Raw genomic sequence first — 10819 nt, forward strand, 5'->3', positions numbered from 1 at the left:
TTCATATATATATATCCCTCTTTTCCTCTCTTCCTGCTTCTTTTCTCAATATATAAAATGCCAAACTGGAAGCCCTATAATGGGAAGACTATTATTGACTACTTTTGCTAGTATGAATATGGCCAAAACCTTTATTTTTTATACTAATTTTATATATACTTTTGTATTATTAAGCGGAATTAGTAGTATTATATTCTTAATTTCTATGAAAAATCCAGACGTAATAATAATGGGCTATATAATAGTAAATAAGATAGTCCTTTTATCCGGATATTTGGGTAGAGAAATATATATATATTTTTACTTAAGTAAGCCAAAAGATAGGATAATTTTTTGCTATTATATATATTCTTGCTATTAATATTATTTTAAAATTTAGCTCCCAAATTTATACTATTACGAAGTACTAAAGGTTAGTGTTTTGGTATTAGAAAAACGAGGCTGGTTAATATAAATAAACTTGATTTCTAGACTATATATAATCTGTATTATATACCGACCCTAATACTCTTGCTATATAGCTAGTTAATGAATATTATAGAGATTTTAAGTTTCTGGTAATTAGTGGTGTTTTTATATTAATTAGGGTGAGAAATGCCGAAAATTGCAGGAAAATCGTCTGAAAATTAGTAATCGCGATATATAATAACTACTTCTTCCAAAAATAGATATTTCTCTCTTTTTCCCTTACCCTTTCGTTCTCTTTATCTATATTCCGGTATATAAATGGAAAGCCTACGGGGTGGAGTATGGTAGGGTGGGATATAATAGGGTAGGGGAGAAATGCCCGAAAATTGCCTGAAAATCGCCGAAAATTAGTACCCCCGATATATAGTAACTACTCCCTTAAATCTTTATATATATCTTCTCCTCCTTCTCTCCCTTTCTTTCTCTTTATCTATATTCTAGTATAAGGATGAAAAACCTATGGGGAAGCTGGGAATGGCGAGGTTAATAGCAAGTAACGGGTTAACTATTACCTTGATTTTCTATACTAATTTTATATGCATATTAGTACCGTAAAGCTAGATTAGTAGTATTTTATTCTTAATATATTTTAACTAATTAGATTTGATAGCAAATACTTATTAATAGTAAATGAACTAGTGCTCCTATCCGAATATCTGTAGCCTAGAAATATATGTATTTCTAAGGCTTAAAGAGGCGTATAAATGGGATAAATTATTTGCTATTACGTATATCTCTATTATTAATTTAATATTAGATAAATCTGTTAGGTTTCTAGTACTGCGAGGCATTGGGGAGGGGGGGTGAGTCACGTGAATGACAGGCTTTATACCCCCATAATCCATTAACTTGAATTATTCTTAGAATTAATGCTATCTGCTTTACCCAATTAGCCCAAAATGACTTAAATATATCCAATGAGGCTTGGATATTACGTATTAGTAATAGAATTATTAATTATTAAATTTTGATTTTCTAGTGTCGAGTGCAATGTGCGCAAATGCATTATGCAATGTCATTTCGGGGTTTTGGCAGGAGCATCGCTATCGGCCTCGGTAACAGGGGTTGGAGGCCTCGGTATTAAGGAATATCCTTTTACATACGACCATTGACTGAGGAGAAATGGGCATCACGTCCGCTCTGCCACAAGGTTACACAAGCTTCAGATGGGCTGATTCGCACCGGCAGATGCCGGAGATGATGTGCATGCAGCGGATGCCGAAGCGGTGCTTTAGCTGATGCGTGCCGGATGGAAATCGGTCAGCCGTGGGGGTAAAGAAGAGGGGGAAGGACGGAGGGAGGAGCAAATAGGAGAAAATGGAAAGGAAATACCAGGCATATTGGCAGTCAAGTATGATGGTGTGTCGCTGCGGTGGTATTCGCAATTGCAAGTGATATTTACGTATAGTTTGAATGGAGACGGGCGTAATTTTGGAGGGATTCAATTCGCTTAATAGTCTCATGTTCCCCTCGATTGCACTCGTTTGCAATGCCCAATAGTCCGGTATGAGAACTTCCTAAGACATGCTCAACCCTGTATTTCTCTGCCTTGTCGCCTCTTTTCCTCGTTCATGGGTTCACAGCTCTCCATTTTCGCGACGAGGCTGCCGTAATGGCTGATCAAAGTAGAGCTGAGCACTAAGAACCAGGAACATTTGTCCGTTTGTCCGTAGCGGTCTTGTGTTACCCACCATCACACATCTCGCAATAACATCACACCGAACAGGAATCTCAGCTCTTCTCTAACCAGCGAACTGTCTACCTGTACGCCTCGTCTCAATATATAGAAACTTGCAGCACATAAGCGCTCGGAACCTGCCATTATTTGAGCCATTACCAGCTTTTGGTCTCAAAGGGACACCCTTTGGACCGTTCGCTATCACCTCGAAGGAGGAGGATATGCATATCTCAGCTCAGCCTGATCATTCTGGTGGCCATGGACAACCACTTTCACGTGCGTGCCACCTTCTGGTGTCATCGGCTCTCCTTCAGCCCTTTGAAGCCTCAAGAGGCTTCTGTTGCCCGTGGAGAACGGCGCACGATTTGCTCGCGTTCGCAATTCTTGACTTTGAGGCGCGCGTCAACAGTTTGCGACATGACCCTCGTACAGCATAACCTACGAATTAAGATGTCGTGGGAATTGCCCTGGCTGCCCAAACTGGGCGGAGAAGGACCTGTGGAGACCTGAAAGGTAGGTGTTTAGTGAAGATCTCCAAGCTGATTCTTTGAAACAGAATCCTCCAAAAGAACACATGCGAGACCCATCGAATGGAGTCTGCTCTAGATAGTGACCGTTTTGCAGTACGAGCACGGTCAGCCAGCCCATAAGAAGCAATCATACCTGGGCAAAACAAGTCTTCAGCTGAAAGACATAGCTGCATGTCTCCATTCAGCTTCCTTGACTGTCCAGAGCCTACGACGACACAGTTCTAGTCTATATAAGCTGGACACTGGAGCTGTTAACTTGCACAACACTTCAACTTCTTATCCAAACTGAAAGATAATCGACCAAGGAAGCTCTGATACACGAATCACCCACAATGTCTGACTCTGACCCTCCCCCATTCCCACTTCCACCGATCGTAGCCCAATGGATCATTGACCACCTCGTCAAAGGGGTCTTCAATGGAGATCTCACTGATTTGAACACTGCAGTGGGGACTGCACTGACTTCTGGCGTCATCCAATTCTCTGACTGGAAAATCGTCGATACTGACGCGTTCCTGAGGTTTTTGAGCGGCTTTCTTACCTGGGTTCCCAACGAAATCACCACTGGCAAGGAAATCTACAATGCGCAGTGTGTGGTCTATTTTGTTTTCGACCAGGCTCCTCTCAATACCCCGCCATACCAGAATCCGATCGCTCCAAGCTCCATCGGACAGCCTCTACTCAAGCTTAGCCAGTTCATTGTCGACTTTGCCAATGAGGTCGGCAGCTGGATGAGTACTACGGGCTCTCTCACCACGGTTGCTATTGACAGCTTCAAGAACTCGCCACTGTACAATTATACACAGGCCGTTGAGCCAGCTGGCGGCTTCACCACTTTCAATGAGCTGTTCGCGCGCACGCTTAAACCAGGCATGCGTCCCATCAGCAGTGACAGCCCGCAAGATCCCAACTACGACCGCCTTGTCACCTTTCCCGCCGACAGCACCTTCGACGGAGCTTGGTCTATCGATTCTAGTGACAACGTCAACATCAAAGGCATCGAGTGGAACGTCAAAGACCTTCTTAATGAACACGCCCCAAAATATGCCCCTTTCTTCACGGGAGGCATTTGGATGCACGCTTTCCTCAACACCTACGATTACCACCGCCAGCACGCTCCGATCGCTGGCACGGTCGTAGAGGCGAATGTCATTCAGGCCATGGCTTACCTGCAAGTCACCGTGGATCCTGACACGCATCAATTGCGCCCGCACCGTAGCTACATCAACCCGGACAAGAAACACCGCGATCCGAGCAGAGGCCTCGCCGGGACTCTAGACGCACCTGATGATGCCGGATACCAATGGCTGCAGACCCGTGGCTGCGTCATCATCGACAACGAGCTCTTGGGCTACGTCGCCGTCTTGCCTATCGGCATGTGCCAGGTCTCATCCGTCAAGCTTGCGGTCTCGCAGGGTGATGTAGTCACCAAGGGTCAAGAGATCAGTCACTTTGAATTTGGAGGAAGTGATATTGTACTGGTTTTCCAGCAGAGTGCTGATCTTCAGATTTTGGGATCGCAAGGATCGGACGCGCAGGGGAATCCAACGAGTATGCAGAAGTATCTCGTGGGGATGCCGTTGGGGTACTCGACGAAGGGAATGATACCGCAGCCGAGGCAGCCTGCTACAGACTGAGATGGTAATACAGTATGGCTTTTATGCAGGTATTTTCATTTCGAAAACTTCTATGACTCAGGAAGATGTGCAATGTGGCCGGACACTCTTTGCGCGGATGGGTGTTGGTTATTGTGTCTTTGCGGCTCATGGAAAGCCTGTCATTCATTGAGCACTTTTGGAGATAATATTAATACAATTCGGCAACATTTCTCGCATTTATTTGGTTCGCGTGCTTATTTCTCAGCTCTTCCGTGTTATTATAAGCTCCTGGAGCCAGTTTTAAACCTCCTTTACTTTACTTAAAGATAAAATTAACTATAATTAAAGTAGCCTATGCTTAAAATAAACACGCTTATACTAAAACATTTTGGCTTATACCGTGCTTAGCCGTGGCTCAAGTTACTTACTTATAGCTCACGTTAAATCCTTGCGTAACTCACGTGTTATAACAGAAAGAGACGTTGTGTGTAATTATTTTATGTGCTCTAATTAGAAGGGTTCACCCACCAACCGCCCAAACCCCCATTCCGCCCAACCAAAAAATCGCGATTTTTGATTCTTCCTTAATAACTATTAAAACTCCTATTAAAATTTGATCTTTAATACCGAAATTAGTTTCTTAATACCTTCTAAAGCTATTAGTATTAATAGAATTATAAATAAGGTAGTTTGTGCGAGTGTAATCCTATAAGAGAGAATTAGTAACTTGTATTTAATAAAGAAACAAGCCTAAATTCAGGTACCTTATACTTGCTACTTAGAACTAAAGTATCTTTCCCAGGGATATTATATAGAATCGAATTTCGGTTTATAAAAAGCTCAAAAATAGCCATTTCATTTATATTATATCTATGTCTTCTAATTAGCTAAACCCTTTATAAATACTTTATTATAAAATAGTTTTCTTTTACTTTTTTATTTACTAATTATAAGAGTCTCTAAAGGTTTAATTACTTTATTAATTACCTCCTTTACCATCCTTATTTTTCGTTTTATTAATTACTTTACTAGAGATCTTCGTTTTAATAAAATGGAAATAGAAAGAAGTTATAAGTATAAAAGAAAGAAAATTAGTTAATTATACTTTTATAAGAAAATTAAAGAGATTATTAAACTTAATATAAGGAAGGATATACTTAATTAAAGAGCTTACTAATAATACTTTCTTTATATAATATCTTAATATTTTTAAAGCTTTTAATAAACTTATTTCGATTAATAGTTAATACTTAAGATTTATATTATTTTTAATTTCCTAAAGGATTTTAGGGCTCTATTTCCTGAATTTAATTAAGATTTAATTATAAAGGCTTTTTTACTACTTTGAAATAGCCTTGAGTCTCTTTTACTTTATAAGCTCTTTTACTTTTATTTTCTTTTATTTCGCTTTAATTCATATTATTTTATTTATTATTTTTAAGCTTAAGACTCTTATATTAGTAATCTTGTCTTTGGCTTTTATAAAAGCTTTCTTATAAATCTTTTAATAATTAGATAATTTAATAAGCTCTTAATTAATTTCTTTAGTAAGAACTATTTTTATAATTATAGTAATAATAGAATTACTAAGCTTCTAAATTATAATCTCTAGATTTTTTAGCTATTAATCTTATAATAAATTAATTATTTCAAATATACTTTTAAGGCTATTAAAGCTAGACTTAAAAAATACTTTAATAATAACTTTAATAATACTAATATTAATAGGAGTTTTAATAATTAAGAGAGCTAGTTATCTAAATATAGTTAGTTAATTAGAAGGTTTTAGAAGTGCCTTTATTTTAGCTACTTCTTATTATAGAATAATTATTAAAAGTAAGCTAATTATAACTTTAGAATTAAATAAAAAGAGCTTTATTTTTTCCTAAGATCTCTTAATATTATATTTAATAAAGGCTTAAATTCGTATCTTATAAAGAATTTCTAAAAACATAAGTTTATTAATAGAATATCTAGTTTCCTATTAAGTCTTTTCTATAAGAATCTTATAATAAGTATTTATAAGTAATTCAGAAATACTAATATTATATAATTAAAAGATATATATAAAATAGTTAAGAAAATAAAGTAAGATAATTTTCTTTTCTAAATAGTAAAAAACTACTTAATATATTAAGTGAGATTTATAGCTATTAAAAAGTAGTATTTAATACTTTATTTTTTTAATCTTTATAGTTTCTAATTTAAAAACAATTTTAAACTATTTAAGGTAAAGCTTATTATTTATCTAACTTTAATTAGAAATAATATAAGTTTCCTTTTTATTTTTCCTAAATTCGTTATATTTAAGCCTTATTAAGCTATTTGGCCTTAAAGATAATATATAGAAAGAATACTTTTTTATTTAAAGATATATATTTAATTAATAATACCTATTCTTTATTTCCTTATTATATTATTCTTATCTTTTTATATTTCTTGAAATAAATAATTTTAAGCTTTACTAATATTTCTATTATAATATCTTTCTTATTTATATTAAATATATTATTATTATAAATATTATATTTATTTTTCATAGTTTAGAAAAGTTTAAAAAAGTATTAAATTTAATTTAGATTTTTTAAGATAACTTAATCTTTATCTAATAATATAATAAATTAAGCCTTAAGCTATAAATAATATTTAAGATATTTCTATATTTAGTTAATTCCAACTTTCTATAGATCTTCCTTTATAATTAAAAACTTCTTTACTATTTTCTGAATCTAGGAAACTATTAGAGACTATTCCTAAATCTTAAATTATATAATATATTATTTAATTATTTATTCTTTTATTAGAATCAGGTACTACTATAATTCTGCCGCTTATTTATATATTATATTACTATTAATTCGATCTCGCAGAGTCTCCTATTTAACCCTGTAGTATTTAGCTACTTTTCGTATTAATAGCTTCCTATTCGAGTTAATATAGGCCTCCCAAGCTATTTCCAAGCATTCGTAATACGGTATCTTGTCAGGGTTATTAGGGTAGTCGATAATCGGTTTCTTCTTGATAGATATGGTGCCAGATTTGAAGAGGGACTAAATGCGACTAAAATGGCGCCGAAATCAATAAAATTCATTAATTGGTTGTGTTGTAATTAATGATGAAAAGCGATGATTTTTTGGTTGGGCGGAATGGGGGTTTGGGCGGTTGGTGGGTGAACCCTTCTAGGTACGCTAACCGTTAGCTTAGGTTAAAGTAGTAGCTGCTCACGTCCAGAGAATAAAAGGGAACCCGCAAGGATGAGATTAGAGTCTAACTTTCGTGGGAAAAAGGTAATTTCGTCTTGGTTGAGAGAAAGCGGCACTTATTCTCTCTTAAGAGGTATAAGCTTAGCTTAGAACAAGTGCTGTGAGTTGAGGAGGATATGATGAAAGTCATTATGTAGTTTACCAATACATATTGGAAAGAGTGCAATTGAGATGTAAAACGTATAAAGACGAGTACCTGACTGGCGAAACTCGAAACTGTGATGGGTGCCTCTCGTTTATCCACTCGGAGACGATTCGATACGCGATACGAGACTTAGTCAGCTCCTCCAGGGACGTCCACCAAGGGGTGCAGGAATACGTGGGCCACCCAAGCGAAGAACACCACGAATATCTCAACAACCGCAACAGCTAGCAAATAGTTTCGCTTACAAGAAATACTCTAGAATGCGAGTTTAACATTTCTTGATACTTTTTCTGCGCTGAAAAGTTGTGCGTATACAATAGAATTCGAGTTAAAATTCTAGGTGGGCTACGTATTCCTGCACCCCTTGGTGGTCGGGTTCCAATACACTGACGGTTTCTGCACTCCCCAACACCAAAATGCCCTCGCCCTGCCGTATGCATCCACCTTCACTATAATTGTGCCTGCAATTGATACATGACCGATATAGTTACATAGCAACAATGGATATTCGCCTCTCACCGTCGCCACTACCTTTAATATTGCCTAAGCCCTTACTAGTAGAGGCTCCTCCCCCTTCTAGTAATAAAGATATAGAAGGTACCTATATAAGCGCTATAACTTAGCGAGGTAGGCGCTACAAGTTAGCGATACGTGCGCTATAATTATAGCGAGACAAGTACTATAAGTTAGTAATACAAGTGCTATAATTATAGCAATGTCTAGCGAGAGGCACTAGTACTAGTACCTGGCTAGGCCCCGTGACTTATAAAAACTTTATGGGAGTTAGAGTTTATTAGAGTAGAAGTTAATATAGAGAGTCAAATATTCATTATTACTATATAGTATAGGAGGGAAACTATAATAAGACAAAAACCCACATAAAGTATACCAGAGTGCAAAACGTGACTTAATAGCAAAATAATAAATCAAAAGCGTAAATAATAAAATATAAATAGTATATAGTATATAAAAGCTTAATTAATTAAATATTTATAAGGGATTATTCTCTAGAACTATAGAAAAACTAGCTTTCTTATATGATTTCTATAAGTTATATATAAAAGGCTATAGCCTTTACTATATAACCAAAACCTCAAAACTACTAAAATAATATAATTTTTGGAAAGTATAGCCTGCCATACTATATCTGGCCCCCTATTTATTTATACTTATTTCTTAAATACTAAAAATAATAGAAAAATCTTATTTAGAGTCCGAAATAATAAAATAATCAGGATTCTCTTTTATTAGCTAATCTAATTTCTCCTTAATATACCTAAAATAAGACTTATTACCCTTAAATAGTCTTATTTTATATTTCCGAATTTATTTAAAAGTAATTTAAACCCACTTAGCTATATTCTTATACTAAATCCAATATAATTCTCTATATTAATTAGTATTCGCCTTTAATTATTATTTAATTTCCGCCTTTACTACTAGGTATTAAAAAGGCTTATTATAGCAAATCATATTATAAATTATACTAATATACTTTAAATAAATAGCTTCTTCGAATTTCGTATTATTTATAATATTCTTAAATTAACTTTTAATAAGAGAAGAAAGCTCTAGGTAAGAGGCTTTAATAATCTTATAGAAAACTCTATTTTCATATATTTTATTCTTAATAGTAATTAGACTTATTAGAATTATAATAAAAGGCCTATTAAGTAATAAATTATTATTAAGCTATTCTTTAACTTATATATTATTCGAGAATTATTATTTATTTATAATTCCAGACTTATAGATTACCTAGCTAAAGGCATTTATTTATCTAGTTAAATAAATTATATTTAAAGTCTTTTCTTTTACTATTTTTAGTAAATATTTACTTATTTCCTTTACTACTTCTAGCTTAAATTTATTAGAAATAAAGAAGTAATTAATATCTTTAAAAAACTTCTTATTAAAAGTAATAACCTTCTTATAGTTTATAAGAAAAATATAGCTAATATTTTAATATTCTTTATTAAAATAAAATTTACTATTTAAAGCTTTAGTAATAGCTAGATCTTTAGTATTACCTTTATATTAATTATAATTAATATTTCCAGGAATATAGTATTGGGCTAGCTAAGAATAAATAATTAGGTAAATAAAATACTTATTTAATACCTTATAAAATCCGAGCTATATTAATAAATCTATTATTAAAAGTTAAGAGGCTAAAGTAAAGTAATTATTACCTAAATCTTTATATTTTAATATATTATCTTTTTAGAAATAGAATTATAATATCTCTATTTCCTTTATTAAGAGCTCTTAAATACTAAGCTTCTTAATTTACTTTAGGTAATTCTTCTTATAAATATAGCTATTTATATTTAGATTAGTAATACTAGATTTAGGAACAGGAATTATAATATTGAATTAGAACTATAAATTTGGGCAAAATTAATTAGAAATATAGTACTTATATCTATATTTCTTAATTTTCTAGATTTTAAAAAAGAAATTCCGTATTTTCTTATTTACCTAAATAATAGAAATATATTTCTTACTTTTAGTAACTTTATAGATCTTAGTAACTAGCTTTAGAGTATTCTTAATATCTTATATATTAATAGAAAGAGTATTAGTAAGCTACTAAATATATATTATATAAGGAGCTTTAAGAAATCTATTAGTAATTATATAATATTCTCGCTTATAAATAAGTCCTAAAATACTACTATATACTTCCTCAAAAATATACTTATTCTACTAAGCAAGTATTAACTTCTATTTAGCTAGTATCTTATAAGTATATTAAATGTTTTCTTTAAGTTCTTTAAACTTAATATTTTTAGTCTTTTATTTCTTGGTTCTAAGTATAAATATAAGAGTCTTTCTAAATAATATCTTTCTTTTTAGAATAAAGAATTCTTTCTTACTTAACTCTTCTTTATTTTCTTTTATTTTACTAGCCTTATACTTAGTCTAGTATTCAGATTTTTATTATTCTTTAGGAATCTTAGGCTTAGCTTACTTTTCTTTCTTACTAGGTTCTTCTTATCTAGTTATACTAGTTCTATTAGTCTTACTAGTAATTTTCTTACTAGGCTTTATTAAATTAGCTCTATTTTTATTAGCTAGATCTAATTAAGTTAAAGCTGAAATTATAATAGAAGTCTATTTTTTAGGCTTATTTC

The 10819-nt window shown here is 33.1% G+C and overlaps 1 protein-coding gene across 1 annotated transcript; it reads left to right on the forward strand.

The window, feature by feature from the left end:
* Nucleotides 1–3152: 3152 nt before the first annotated feature.
* K444DRAFT_499685 (uncharacterized protein) lies at nt 3153–4187 on the forward strand (the record flags this gene model as incomplete). Its single annotated transcript, XM_024873329.1, has 2 exons — nt 3153–3857; nt 3915–4187. Coding segments are annotated over 2 exons (978 nt in total), but the record flags the coding sequence as incomplete, so codon positions are not given.
* Nucleotides 4188–10819: the final 6632 nt, after the last annotated feature.

The sequence above is a fragment of the Hyaloscypha bicolor genome (assembly GCF_002865645.1).
Source record: "Hyaloscypha bicolor E unplaced genomic scaffold K444scaffold_13, whole genome shotgun sequence".
NCBI classification, from domain to species: domain Eukaryota; kingdom Fungi; phylum Ascomycota; class Leotiomycetes; order Helotiales; family Hyaloscyphaceae; genus Hyaloscypha; species Hyaloscypha bicolor.